This window comes from Netta rufina, assembly GCF_964035555.1.
Source record: "Netta rufina genome assembly, chromosome: 7".
NCBI classification, from domain to species: domain Eukaryota; kingdom Metazoa; phylum Chordata; class Aves; order Anseriformes; family Anatidae; genus Netta; species Netta rufina.
Genome location: NC_140130.1, coordinates 32,844,692 through 32,859,937, shown reverse-complemented (window position 1 = coordinate 32,859,937; position 15,246 = coordinate 32,844,692). Strand labels below are relative to the sequence as shown.

At 41.9% G+C, this 15,246-nt stretch overlaps 1 protein-coding gene across 4 annotated transcripts in view; it reads left to right on the top strand.

Annotated features, from left to right (window-relative positions):
* The first annotated feature begins 2,723 nt into the window (after positions 1-2,723).
* ATE1 (arginyltransferase 1) overlaps positions 2,724-15,246 on the top strand; it is an 84,950-nt gene continuing 72,427 nt past the window's right edge. Inside the window, exons 1-6 of one of the 4 annotated variants that reach the window (XM_084290027.1) lie at positions 2,724-2,847; positions 4,612-4,675; positions 6,151-6,213; positions 6,931-7,034; positions 8,009-8,281; positions 13,776-14,008. In XM_084290027.1, the coding sequence (XP_084146153.1) occupies positions 2,760-2,847; positions 4,612-4,675; positions 6,151-6,213; positions 6,931-7,034; positions 8,009-8,281; positions 13,776-14,008 (825 nt within the window). In that variant the 5' untranslated portion in view covers positions 2,724-2,759. Of the gene's footprint in view, positions 2,848-2,933; positions 3,125-4,611; positions 4,676-5,427; positions 5,500-6,150; positions 6,214-6,930; positions 7,035-8,008; positions 8,282-13,775; positions 14,009-15,246 lie in introns of those variants that run through there. The other 3 variants (XM_084290026.1, XM_084290025.1, XM_084290028.1) reach the window with 3 other exon arrangements.

Sequence of the window (15,246 nt, the reverse complement as noted above, 5' to 3'; positions counted from 1 at the left end):
TTCTGTAAACTTTACTGACACTGCTAAAAGCTTTCATAAAGATGAAGTGCTGCCCCCCTTCTTTCATTCATTGTCTCTCACCAATAACAGCCTGCAAGGGGAATTCACATGGCAAACCATCTCTGCTGTGATAACCTGTTCCTGACCACCTCTGGGTGCAGACCCTTTCCCTAACCCCCAGCCTGACCCTGCCCTGTCCCAGCTCCATGCCGTTCCCTCGGGTCCTGTCGCTGTCCCCAGAGAGCAGAGCTCAGCGCCTGCCCCTCTGCTCCCTGTGAGGGAGCTGCAGGCTGCCATGTCTCTTCTTTCTCCAAGCTGAACAAACCAAGAGACCTCAGCCGATACTCATGTTTTCCCCTTTAGACCCTTCCCCATCTTTGTAGCCCTCCTTTGGACGCTCTCCAATAGTTTTACATCATTTTTATACTGGGATGTCCCAAACTGTGCACAGACCTCGAGGTGAGGCCGCACCATTGCAGAGCAGAGCAGGACAATCCCTCCCTGAGCTGGCCAGCAGGGCTGTGCTTGATGCACCCCAGGACGCATAGAGCTGGCCCTTCTGGCTGTCACTGCACGATGCTGGCTCGCGTTCAACTTGTCACTGACCAGAACCCCCAGATCCCTTCCTGTGGGGCTGCTCTCCACCCTCTCATCCCCATCTGTACATCCAGCCAGGGCTGACCTGTCCCAGGTGCAGAATCCAGCACTTGCTCTTGTTCAGCTTCATGAGGTTGGTGATCACCCAGCTCTCTAATTTGTCAAGATCTCTCTGCAAGGCCTCTCTACCTTCAGGGGAGTCAGCAGCTCCTCCTAATTCAGCATCACCTGCAAACTTAGTATGCATTTGAATCCTGCATCCAAATCAATTATAAAAAAAGTTGAAGGGAACTGGCCCTAAAATAGAGCCCTGGGGAACCTCACAGGTGACTGGCGGCCAGCCTGATGTAACCCCAGTTACTGTAATCCTTTGAGCTTGACCCATCAGCCACTTGTTCACCCATCGTGTCATGTATGTGTATCTGTCTAGTTGTATGCTGGACATCTTGTCCAGAAAGATACTGGGAGAGACAGCATGAAAGCTTTGCTGAAATCCAAAAAGACTGCATCTACTGGCTTCCCTTCGTCAACTAGGTGGGTAACCTCATTCTAAAAGGAAATTAAGTGTATTAGTTTTCCTCTCGTGAACCTGTGCAGGCTGTGACCAATGCCTGCGTTGTCTTTCAGGTGTTTCTCAGTAACTCCCAGAGTAATCTCCATAATTTTACCAGGTACTGAAGTGAGAGCGGCAGGCCTGTAATTGCCAGGGTCTTTCTTGAAAACCAGAACAGCGTTTGCCAGCTTCCAGTCAACTGGGACCTTTCCAGATCCCCAAGACCGTTGAAAAATATTTGAGAGGTCTCACGGTGACATCAGCCAGCTCTTAGAGTACCCTGGGATGAATCCCATGGCGCCCTGTAGACTTACGTGTACCCAGCTGGAGCAGCAAGTCCTGTGCAAGTTCAGTGCCAGCTGGCAGTTTATCCTTCCTGCAGTTACAGTTCTCCAACTCAGGACTCTGGAGGTCTCAGAGCCCATCACTGATGTTGAAGACAGAGGTGAAGAAGGCATTAAATGTCTCGGTTTTATCTGTGTCTGTTTTTATGAGGTGACCATCCTCACCAAGTAATGGACCAATGGTCCTCTTTTTGTTATTAACATATTTTTAAAAGCCCTTTTTATTGACCTACACTGTACTGGCCAGCTTCAACTCTAATGGAGCTTTGGCCACACACATTTTCTGGTGGTCATATGCTCTCTTTTTCTACCTGAGCTCTAGAAGATCCCTGCGTATCAAGCTGACCTTCTGCCCTGCCTGCTTGACTTCAACATTTTGGAATTGCCTATTCCTGTGCTCGTAAGATGTACTTCAATGTTGACCAGCACTGATGGACCCCAATGCCTTCGAATGCAGCTTCCCAGGGGCCCATCCTAACTGGCTCTGAGGAGCCTGCAGTTTGCTCACCCCGTATCTAGCGCTGAAATTGTGGTGGCAGTTCTCCTATCACCAAAAATTTGACACCTGCCTACTTCATGGTCATTATGGTGAAGATGGCCACATGTTTGGTTTTGTAACTTAGGTAGGATAGCTGCATTAGGCCATAGCTTCATTGTCTTTAAAAGAAATAAAACTTTGCTCTGTCTCTAGAAAACGTGCTTCTAAGCATCATCTCTGGAATTTCCAAGATTTTTTATCTTTAGGACTCCTTTTATCATTATTTAGGGATTTATATTATAGAGACTGAAGTAATGGGTACTGAGTAATGAGAACAATCTGAGCGTTTTTGGTCATCTCCAGTGAGCTGAGAGCTATGTTTGTTCAGGCTGTTCGTGGCTTGTCCTGAAATTATCAAGTTATTCTGAAGGCTAGGATGAAAAAGCATCAAACAGCTCAGTGAAATGTGGCTCAAGAGTATTTTACACTGATATAAGTGAGCAGCAGATCAGGTGTATTGATGCCTGTCCATCAGCGGGGCACTGAGGCTCTTCTCTGGACGCTCTCCAGGGCCTCGCTGTCCTTGTAGTGAGGGGCCCAAAGCTGAGCCCAGCGCAGAGCACAGGGGGCGATCACCTCCCCGGCCCTGCTGGCTGCACCATCCCTGACACGAGCAGGGTGCCGCTGGCCTTGCCCTCAGCCCCGGCCCCTTTCCCGGGGCGGCTCCGCCGGGCGGGGCGCTGCGGGGCGGGCTGTGCCGAGCCGAGCCGAGCCTGGCAGTGCCACCATGCCCGGCGCGGTGGTGGAGTACCGCGGCTGGAAGCAGGGCGGCCGCTGCGGTTACTGCGCCTCAGCGCAGGGCAAGGTGTCCGCCGGTGAGTCTGCCCTCACTAAAGATGGAGGGAGGCGCCGCGGAGAACATGGCGGGGCCGCTCCTCCCTGCCGGCTCCGCCCGCGCCCTGCCCGCACCCAAGATGGCGGCGGCGGCCGGTTCCGGGGGGCCCGGGGCAGCGGGCAGGGCGCTGCTCTGAGGCGGGCGGGCGGGCATGGCGGCGGGGGGCGGCGGCTCGCCCAGCATCGTCGAGTACTTCGGCGGGGAGGATGGCTACCGCTGCGGATACTGCAAGAACGAGAGCGGCAACCTCTCCCACGGTGCGGCCCAAACGGGCGGGGACCGAGGGGCTGCGGGCTCCGAGCGGGCGGCGGGGCCGGGGGCAGCCGCTGGGTAGCGGCCGCCGTCCTCCTCATCCTCCTCATCCTCCTTCTCCTCCTCTTCTTCCTCCTCCTTTTCGTCCCCTCAGCCCTTCCCGGCCCCTCGGTTGTGGCCTGCGGTGTGGGGCAGCGCCCCGAGCCCGGCCCCGGAGCTCCTGGTGTTGGGGTGTCTGAGCACTGTGGGGAGAGCTGAAGGGGGTGATTGGCGTGCTAGGAAAGCTTAAATTTTCTATGTAAAGGTCAAATGAGCAGCGTGGAGGAAAAATGAGGAGGGTGTTACTATCCAGTGAACAGCAGTACCTCGAAATTTGTGGCTTGCTGTTGGGATAAGAGAGGGGAAGAGCGTGGTTGTGGGGGGCTTGCTTCTTTCATCCTGCCTTTTGGGGGAAGCGTCCCTTCCACTGATAACACAGGTTACATGAGATACACCTGCATGGCATCGGGCTGTTTGGGAGGATGATGCTTGCCCTCCGCCCTCTCCGTTACCAACCTGTTGTGTTGGGTGGGAGATCAGTCACTGAAACCCCACGCATGCTGTTCTCTACTGGGACAAGCATGGAGGAGCGGTGATTTTATTCAACCTAGGAAGCAAGTGTGCATGAACTCTGTAGCTTCAAACTTTTGCGTGATGATAAAAATGCGCTAGTTTAGGACCTTTTCCTTGTGCACCTTCATTTGAGTGCCAAACATGTCCAATGATGCTCCTTCCTCCTCCAGTGGAAGGCATGTAAACGTTAAAAGTGTTCTGCATGTTTTGAGTATCAGATTTGAGCCTGCTTGTTCAATCTAGGTTGTGTTTTAAGGCCAAAACCTCATGTTTCCCAAGTGATTTCTTCCAAGAGAGCAGCAGCTCATCCCCATGGTGATGCTCAATGAGTTTAGCGCCATAGTCAGAGAAGTTTTTTTTGGGGAAGCCAAAGGGGAAGTGAAGCCTGTGCTTTTCCTTAATTTGCTGGTCCAGAGGTGGCAGCTCCCCGAGGTCTGAGCTCAACACCACCTGCAAAGTGCTCCCTGAGGGGTCCCTGGAAAGGCGCTGGGTGAACCTCAGCAGCTCCCTGAACAGCTCTTCACCCCCAGCGTCTCTCACTTGGTTTAACGAAGTTAAGGAGCGCTTCAAAGTCATTTGGTTGGTGTATCGTAGGGAAAGGTAACAGGTGGATACGTAAACTTTTCACTTTCACTTTTAGAATGATGTATTTAGTTCAAAGTTTAGTTTATGTCGTTACAGCTTTTTTTTTTTTTAATGTGGAACGTGGTGTTGAAATAAGTAATTGATGAGATTTATCAATATGCCAAGTCCTTGAGAGACATCTCTTCAAAAGTCAATATTAGCTGATTAATTTTACAGTGATTTCTGTAAAGCTTGTTATATTTTAATGTGTTAAAGCATAACGATGGTCAGTCAAGTGTATTAATGTTCTTTTCAGGTATGTGGGCACATTCGATGACAGTTCAAGACTACCAGGATCTCATAGATAGAGGATGGCGAAGGTAAATTTAAAAATAAAATAACGTTATGCCTTTGTAGATTAAACTTTGTTTTGATTCAATTTAGAATCCAGATTTAAACGTTAGGTTTCTGAAAGCAGTTAACTAGCTTCCATAAAAGGTAGGAATAGAAATATTTGTCCTATGCTCTGTGACTTTTAAAGCATGACACTGTTGAACAGGGAAAAGAGGATTCTCCTTTTCTGACCTAATATAAATATGATGATAATAAATTAGTCAAGATCACGTGGGAATTACAACTTTAATTATTAAATGGTAAATATGTCTTTACAGCATACTGTATTTAAGGGCAATATTCTTTTAAAATTTTCTTTAATTAAGCAAATACTGAGTGTTATGCTCCTTTTTTTCCAGTAGTGTATGCTGGTTTAGATTACTTCTATTCTTGGTGTTGCACTTTAAAAATGTGTGTTAAACTCAGTCCGTCAACTTTGCATCTTATGCCCTTAAAACAGGTGGGGAGGGTGGGGGGAATTTCTGGAAGTGCAACATCTTGAAAAACTTGAATGTTGAGCATTTAAGTGCCCCTCAATATCGGTTATTTTCAGAAAGTTGTAAATAAATGAACTAAAACAAATTTCTGTCAGTATCCTATTCCTTACTGCACAGAAAAACAAGTGTCTGCATTAATAAGTTCAATTTGGTGGCTTCAGGAGTGTTTTAAAACATATCTGAATGTTCTCAAACACTGCATAAGAAAATAATAGCCAAGCAGATAAACAGATCGAGAGCTGCCAACTGAAAGCAGTGCTAGGATCAAGGGCGTCTCTTGGCCACAATCAACAGGCCTGAGGATTGGTCACCAGGTGCAAATTTGATAAAAGACCTTTTTCTTTGTCTTCTGTTGTAACGCTAGGATTCCTGGAAACTTTAGTGCCGAATATATTTGGGATCTTCTATTTCAAACTCCTTTCTGATGGGAATCTGATCGATTTTGAAAATCCATGTTTGCAGGGGAGTGTTTTTTTTTCCCCTCTCCTATTCTAATGGAGTATTTTGACCACAGGAAATATTACTTCTCTTCTTCCTAATACCTGTCTTTAGGGATATGTGGACTGGTATTTTATTGGAGCTTATGCTGGAGCTCTAACGTGGAGCAGAAATAAAAGAATGTAATGTGTGCAAGGGTAGCTCATCACATTCTTCCCAGTTAGAGTTTTGGGAAGGAGTCTGGACTTTCAGGCAGGAATGTGCTGGAGAATCCAAGGTATCATTCTGATACATAAAGAGCACAGCAGATACAACACGCTTTTCTTAGTTATGCTCTATGATTAAATTTGTTAATAATAATTTATTTTAGACAGTGTTTAGTATAACGGCAAAACTAAAAAACTTACTTCTTGGCTTTTGATATTCTTTCTGTAAGAATTTTTTTTAATATTTAAACAAAATTTCTGGTTTTCCATTAATTTTGTAGTACAAACAAGAAATCAATGCATATTTATTATTTTTTTTAGAAGTGGAAAATACGTCTACAAACCTATCATGAATCAGACGTGTTGTCCTCAGTACACAATCAGGTAAGAGAGCTGGGATGTAGTGCTGCAATTGATGTGATTGTTTAAAATGTGTCCAGCCATTTGTGTTTACTGCTTTAAATACATAAAAGCAGATTAACTTTTGAAGTCTTAATGATACTAAATATATTCTGTTGGGTTCGTGCACAGGCAGGTCAGTGGCTCTGTGATGTTGTCAGTGGCTCTGTAGCACTCCGCTGTCAGCAGTCTGCTCAGTGCGTGCCCTTTGTGTCTGGATTGCAGTCCAGGGCAGGAATCCCCTGACTGCTCTCTTGTTTGATGGTTACAGGTGCACCACTGTGTCTGTATCCCCAAAACACTGCCACAGTAGCCCAAATAAGAGAGGCGATCAGTTGAATAGGTATGAATAATTCTAGAGAGGCTTTTCTGCCGTTAGTAGTTAGAATCAATGCTGTGTATATAAGATGGATAAGTGAAAAGTTTTAGTGTGCTAGCCTCCTAGGAAAGCTTATTTCCTGCAGTGCTTCAGGGCACCTTAGCATATTTTAGTGTTTATGGTATCCGTGTATATTGCTATAAAATATTATGGAGTACAAGACAACATAACTTTTACTAACTCAAGAGTGTTGATAAAATAATTGATCACTTAATATATGGAAATTTAAGAATTAGGAAATATACACGTATTGTAACTTCTTTTCTTTGAAATAATCTTTCTCAAAATAAGTAGTCATAACTTTTTTTTGTTGTTGTTTTAAGATGCCAGGCATTGCGTTTTCAGACTTCCAAATCTCACAAGAAAGTTCTGAAGAAAATGTTGAAATTTATTTCTAAAGGGGATGTTTCGAAAGTGGTGAGTGAAGGTAAGAAATTCTTAGTGTTTGAAAAGCAAGACTGATGTTTGAAATGAGGATCAAGACAGATTGATTGAACGGCTAATACACTGGTGGTTTTTTCCATGCAGCCCTCTTTATAGAGGGCTGGCTAAGTTGTGCTTTTGCAGCATTTCGAATCAAGGGTGCTATGCTGCCCAGGGAACAAATTGTGGCAGATGACTTTCTTTGCCACAATTTCATGGAATCACAGAATGGTTTGGGTTGGAAGGGACTTAAAAGACCATCTCCTTCCAACCCCCTGCCATGTCAGGGACACCTCCCACCAGCCCAGGCTGCCCAAAGCCCCATCCAGCCTGGCCTTGGGCACCTCCAGGGATGGGGCAGCCACAGCTTCTCTGGGCAACCTGTGCTAGTGCCTTGCTGCCGTCATTGAATTTGCTCCTTGTTGAAGGATGTTTGCTTACTTTTTGCTTAGAAAGACTTTTTTTTTTTTTTTTTTTTTTTTTTTTAAACCTGAGCACATTCTCACATTCTTTGTGGTCACTTCTATGACCGAGGTAAAAACAGTCTGGAGATTACTAAAGAAGGACAGTAGGTGGCAGAGAACAGGAAGAGCAAACAGGGAAGTAGAGTTTCTGGAGTTTCTGGCAGGTGACTGAAAAGTCCCATTCTGTTTATCGAACACCAAACCCTGCTGTTCTGTGGTAGAGATCCTGTTGTATTGGTTCTGAGATGCTAAAATTTCCCACTTGTAGATGTGCAGTGTGAGATTAGTGAAGGCCGCCCCATTTCAATGTAGAAAATAAATCTGCGCTCATTTCTGAGTTGGTGCTAGCAGTATAGGGTCATAAAGGAAGATTTCTGTTTTCAGACTATTCCAAACTTTATGTGTTGGAAAACAGTTGTAAAATTGGAGAGTTAATATTGACTTTAATTGTGCAAAGTCTGAGCTGCAGTTACAGCGAGAGAAATTAACTCATGCAGTCTTTTCTTATTTACAGAGGAGCCTATGGATTCCCATATAGAGGATGTAGTCCCGAGCGATTTTGCATACAAAAGCGAGTCTCAGGTCAGCCAGACTGAACTGACTCCCTTGAACGAGGATCACACAGAGGGAGTGGGGAATGAAGATAAGGACAAAGCTGAAACAAAGGAAGAAGTGAATGTGAAGAAGGTGGAGCCGGGTTCTCTTCAGATACCTGTCGATAAAGATGCAGCAGGCCCTGGAGAACCGTCACATTCTTCTAAAACTGTTCATGCACCGCCCAAGCCAGGTAGTTACACTTCTGGTAGCAGTCAGAATATATTTTCATTATTGGCATGTTGTTGAAGTCTCTCTTTTTTATATCGCCTGAAACAATTCACTAATTGTTTTTTTTATTTTTTTTGCCAATTTATGGGATTATAGTGCATAAATTGATAGGTGCTGCGTGTTACTTGTTTTCCTAGTTTTTCCTGGAAATTGCATAGATTTTCATCATACTAGATCTAGTAAGATCATCATAAGATCTAAAAAGAATACCTTAATTATTGTTTTAACATTTCTTCATATCCGTAGGTTGTCTTGTTATACAAATTGTGCAGTAAACGCCCTGTGAATACACTCCTGTAATAACTTCAGACACTATTATGTTTTCATATACTGTTTGCCACAGACCTACGTGGCACTGGAAGTAAATTCAGTATATTAACGTGTTTTTATTTCTTAGGCTTAAAGGAAATTTATTTAGAAGAAAACTATTCAAACATATATAGAGAGGGATACTTCTCTATAAGCAATGGCATTTTCTAGTTGAAGTTTTTCATTTATTTGGGAGCTTGCCTTGTTTTATGTTTTGGCAAACTTTATCTTAGAAAAGCAGTGTCCCAGTGGATGTGAAATTATGAAAAACTGCATTAATTTCTATCTTTTCCTTGCTGTGAACTTAGTATTACATTTCTGTAAGGAAGTACAGTAATTGCGCACTGAGTAAGGGAACCTTGATCATTTTACTTTTTGAAGCATTTCTACACTGCTAAAGCTCTCATGCTAAAAATTGAATGTAAATGCATGTTCGTTTCTAGAGTTTTGTGTGAAATTGTAGGGAAATATTAATGACATTTTAAACGTAATTCCAATATAGTAATTCTAATAGCATGGTCACTTTTTTTCCCCCAAGGTGGATGTTATTTCTTAGCAAGCTTTTGCATCGTAATTATAAAGATTTCTGAAATACTGCGTTTGGACGGAGTTCAGACACAAAATCTTTACCCTAAAAAAGGACAAGCTCATTGTCTGCCTGTAACTTTTTCTGCTTCTGCACCCCTTGCTGTGGCACGAGAGCCTGGAATCTCCATCTGATGGCAGTGGTGTTAAGCTTTTTGCACAGCTTGTTGTGACAGGGTAGGCCGTGTGTCACAGCTGGTGGGTAATCCTCTTTGTGCTGCCATCGGAGCTGCTGCACGTGCGGAGGAGTCCTTGAGGGTCTCTGGGGAAGAAAAGGCTGGGAAGTACTGCTAATGGGACGCTTGTGCAGAGTGCTGCGGGTTGCCTCTCTTACAGCTTCTCGTGTACCCTGTTCTTGTAGGATGTGGTAAGGGGTTGATGGATTGTAGCCAGAATAATTCATGCTCGTTAAAATAGCATGAATTTGCTTCAGGTGCATCCAATTGCATCAGGTTTTCACCAGTTTAACAAGCAATTCTGCATCTAAACAAAAAGGAAAGTTTTTTCCAGGAATGCTGTCAGAAACCCAGCGGTGCTGCATAGCATTGGTAGTGCTGCAAGTTCCTGGAAAATGTATCCAGAATTTTCCAGACTTAATTTTATTTTTCAACTTTATAAAATGCAGTCAAACTTTTATAGCCCTGCTGTGCAAATTTTCACAACCCTCTTGTTTTTTAAGTAATTAATGAAAAGCTTTACTTTATGTAAACTTCCACCTACATGGAAATTGACAGCAGATGGCAGTCTTGGGTAAAGATTATTGGTATGAAAATGGCGAAGTGCTGTCTTTAGTTATGTTAAGAATAACCTTGGGTAAAACTCCAAACACTGCAAATGCAGATAAAGGAAGTTTGAAATGTTGTTTGTACTGTGTTTCAGAAAAAGGGGGTTTACTCTTACGGCAGAGAGATAATCATTAATATGCTTCTCTCTGCAGGGTTTAAATTAAATATAAAGGGAATAAGAAATGCATCAGAAAGCTTATTTGATATTGGCTTTTTTTTTTTTTTTTTAGGGTAGGTGGTGTCAGAGGTCAAATTTAGTTTAAAATTTTCCAGATAGAAAGATGTTTAGCTTTCTTTTTGGAAAATGTAGACTTATTCTGTAACAAGATTGTTTAATTGCATTTTTATTCCTTTATAAACAAAACAGGTCATTGTCCTATAGGAATAATGGGCTGTTTCTGCACAGTTTCAGATAGAAAGGAAGGTTTGCTTATGTCTGCACGCGCGTTCATTGTTTTAAGAAGTTTTTCTAGCTAACTTACAGCTTATAGAAGATACGAGACATGAAACAGAGCCCAAGGCAGATGAAGTGCTGTAACATTCTTCAAATTTATCATGGGTATTTTAAATAAACTCTTCCACTGACTTTTGTTTGCCCATGGTCAGATCCCATAATGTCTGTAATTTCCTCGGAATATTTGTCCTTTTCTGGTAAATGCTTTAGTACAATGAGACAAATACTCAAGAAGCATGACCGAGGTAAGGACACTTGATGTAAAATTGGCTGGTTCAGCTGCAGGATGTCTGGAGAGCGCAGAAACAGTGTTAGCTCCCTTTCGGAGTCCCTGAGATGCCCTCAGGGGCATCTCAGAGGCTTCAGCTTTCATGGAGCCCGTGTGGAACAACCAGGCTGGGGTTTTTCTGGGAGAGCCGTGAAGAGCTTCCCCAGGAGTGTGCTTACAAACTGGTTCAAGAGCCATTTTCAGAAGTTTTCCATGGTTAATGTAGAGAACGTCCTCGATTGAGCAACCACCAATATTGGTAAAATTGTATCCTGCAGGTCAGGGAAAGGGCATATGCGTAGGTGTATTGTTTGTTTTATTGCACATTTCTCAGACTTCAGATTTTTTCCAGTTCATTATTTTTCTTCCTGTTTTGGGATGCATCTCCAAAAGAGGACCGTGGTGTTTCAGTGTGGTTGAGGCAGCGTTACTGTGCAAGTCTCGTCTATCCTGTAAGTTCTGAGCAGAGGATGCTGCAGTTTGGGTAACTGTGGCTACATATCCTGAGATCAGAATAACCTTCCCCAAGTCCTAGGGACTTTACAGGTCACTGCATCTTGATCCACCTACCTGTGGGCTTTATGCAGCCAAGGTCAGCATACTTTATGCTAAGAAGCAATAGCAGGACACTAAGAAATAATTTTCAGTGGCTTAGAATTCATCAGGTTGCAAGTAAAATCTGCTTCACTTACTCCAGTTGCCATTACTGTAAGGTTGTTCTCATAAAACTGTTGTTTGGTTTCTATATTTTTTTTTCTAACTCTAGAGCCTGTGCTTGGGATTTAATTAAAATAATTCCATTCATGGGGAAAAAAACATCTGACAATACTTCTTTCACCATCCTGACTGTAAAATGAGCTCGGGAAAAAAAAAAAAGTGATAAACTAGTGGTATTCCCTTAAATAAAATACCATTTTTTCAGTGTAATAACATGAACATAGTCACCAATACAAAGTTTCCTGACGAATACCTGGTGTGGGTTAAGCCATCACATTCTGTATGGTAGGTGCATTAAAAAGAATAGCTTACTGATGCTTGAAGATTGATCCCAATATGTTTTGACAGCTTCTGTGTTGTATCAGTGAAGGTGGATGCAGGCAGTGGCTCTGAAGGCTGCAATTCCTTGCTGGTGAAGTGAACCTAAACACATCAGTGAGCTTTTAAGATAGCAGTGCTCTCCCCATTTCCAGTTAGCAGAGGCATGCTGCTGTTCACCCTTGTCCACGGGGAAGGTTTGAAGTGGGTAGAGGAGAAGAAAGATGTCGCTGTTGGCTAGTAAATTACTGGTAAGAAGCAGGAGGAGAAGGAAAGAGAGCTCTAACCACGGTTTCATAGAGGTTATGGAAAAAATAATTTCCAGGCCTCTTAGAGAGTAAAGTGGGATAAGCCACAGTTAAGTCTGGGTTTGGATTATCCTTTATCTCCTATAAATATTAGCAGAGTTGGAAATGCGTCGTCTTAATGCTTCAGATGAAAGCACCTCACCAGTCAGGGTACATTCCCATCTGAAAAGGTCAGTCAGTCTTTCAAAAGTTGCCAGTGTGTCGTTTCCCAAATATATGGGATTGGGGAGAAAGCTTATGGCATAAGAAGACTACTTCAGCACTTTGTCATAATATTTGTTACAGTTTTTGTTCTGTGCAAGATAAATGATTCTGTATTTCCTTCTGTGGGAGTAGTCTTCCATTATTCCTCTCCTTTTGAAATCTTTAATATTATGGCTCTTTTTTTGGCCTCCAGCTCTACTACTACTGGATGTAAAAAATAACATAAAATACAGAATTAGAGTTACTTTTGATTACATTAACTGGCTGATAATATAAAAATAAGTTTTCCCTCTGTATGGAACTTTCTATATTGGCTGCTATTCTGAGACAGCTATGTGCTGAAATTTCATTAATTCTTTCATTGCTGTTTTGAGCAGTGCAGCAGGTTCATACAGCTCTTACCCAGCTTCTGGAGTGAAGCATGATATTCAGTTACTTGCCTGTGCTACTTGGAATAGCTGATAATGGTGTACGAAGTTAAAGAAAAGGTGAAAGATGGAGCTACGAGCAATAGGAAGATATTTCTTGTTTCTGCAAGTGTTTAGAAATCTGGATTTATGAATTTACAGCCAGTATCAATTAAATACTAATATAGGGGGAAATTGCTACCTGTAAATAGATGATTTGTTTGGTGACTATCCTTTCAGTGCACCTTGTGGGTGGATTGGAGACCAGGCATCTTTTCCACGTTGAAATAAGTTCAATATTTGTATAGTTCTCCTAGTCTCATATCTTGACTTTTCAATCTTATGTTGCTACCCTAAGTATAAAATAATTCCGGACCCTTTATTAAGGAATTTGGGTCAACCTCCTTTTTCATTTGTGTGCCTTTGGCTTTATATTCCTTTAAAGTTAAGTTCTGGTAGTACCAGTTACTATTGTGCATGGTGATCCTTTTGTTTTCTAGGTGTGACTTCTCTTTTAAGTAAATAGCATTTCACTAATAAAACATTATGAATGGTTAAAGATACTGGAGTAGAGTTAAACTGATAGAAGTGAATCTACTAGTAAAAACATACCTGAATATTATTTTTTTTATAAAATTTATTATTTTATTTATATAAAATTACATGGCCTTTTGCTCCTTTTGCAGGTTTCCTTGAGGTTTTGTGGTTGTGGGTTTGTTTTTGTTTTTTCCTTTAATTATTTGAAGCTGATCCTGTAGCTGTTTGGATATAACATATCATAATACCAGGCATGAAACAGAAGCTTTGGTTTGCTTTTGAGAGAAGGATCTGGCATAATGGTTTAAGGACAAGCTTAGGGGGAAGTCTTTTCATATTACTTTTAAAATATATTCTTGACTCTAACTTAGACAGCTAGAGAGGAAAAGCTCATTGCAACTTACTTTGGCATTGTGTGTTGCCAGTAGCTGTGAATGACCATGTGATGTTCAGACCATGGTCTGCAGTTATTGGTAATTTTAACCATTTATTTTCAGTCGTCATATGAGGGCCACTTGTTTGTTGCAAAATGTGGTGTTTAATTCTTTGCTTGTGTCTTTGAAGGCAAAGGGGCTGATCTGAGCAAGCCGCCGTGTCGAAAAGCGAAGGACATAAGGAAAGAAAGAAAACTGCAGAAACTCCTTCAGAACCAGATGGGCACGCTTGAAGGCTCTCCACTTCAGGCAGGACAGCAAGCTCTCCTCTCACAAAACTCTAAGACTCCAACAAACCAACCCAAATCTATTGAAGACTTCATTTTTGTCTCTTTGCCTGATGATGCACCACACAAATTAGAGGTAACGGCTCATTCACTGCTGTTGAAGGCAAATTAAAGAAAAGGCTTGTTAAGGAGTTTTTTAAACTCTGCAAGTGCTTAGGTGCTTAGTGTCTGTGACTTTGGTAACTGGCTATAGATTAAATCTTAAAATTATGTGGTACATCGTGATATATTTGGTACAGCTGAGTTCTGTGTGACCACAAGGGGGTGTTCTTGCACTTACAGTCAGTTGTAGAAGAGACTGGTACAGTTAACAAAATACTTGTAAATTGATTTCATACCGAGTGACTTGAAAATGAATGACTGTGAATTAACTGGGTGCTGGATCATTAGAGAGATTCAATATTTAGTTTTGTGGTAATAGTTAAACTATTTTCTCTATTAAAGCTTGACAAGAAAGCAGTAACTGTTCATAAAACTAAGCAGATAAGAAAGCTCTTCTTTATAAATGTCAGTGGTACTTGTTGATGTCTTTGGAAGCCATTAAAGTAATGGTAGAAAATTTGCATAATAACCTGGTTGCAATCAAATCTTTGTAATATAGAGGCAGTCGCTTTTTGACTTCCTAACGTGTGTTAATCATAAACACAATATTTTTCTTCTGGAAGCTGAAAAGCTTTCAGAATCTAAGAAAATTCCTGTAGCTGCTGATTATCAATGATGGTATGAAAAATTAAATTTTAAATATCTTTTTGTTACTCACTTAAAGTGATGGCAAGCTAGAAGATGCACCTTAAATAACTGATAATAAGCCATGAAATTGATCTATTTTGCTAACACTTCCAAATTTTTGATGAGCCATATAACAGAAGTGTAATAGCCTTTTTTGAACATTTTCATTTAGAAGATGTGGGGAAAATTAAAAGAAGAATGGTTCTAGCAGTGCTATCTTTTGTTCTTTACTATGTCTGTCAAGTGTTTTTTTTCTAGAAGCAATAGTTATTTGTGAAATGGAAATATACTGAAAATTCTGTGGGTTTTGAAATGAACGTGCCCTTAAGACACGTAACTTCCTATTAAAATTAACTCATAATTGAGTACGGGAACATTGTTTCCTCTTCCTCTTTAAATTTGAAAAATATCTGGACATCCCTTTGGGATTATTGCAATGCAAATGTGGTCTTATCCAAAGAGCACAGATATGAGTCTTCCAAATATGTGGATCCTTCAAGTGTATTTCAGTGTGGTAAGAAACGTCAGGAAGAGAAAATTTGAAAATGTACAGAAAATCTCTTTAAAATGTCATTCTTTATAGCA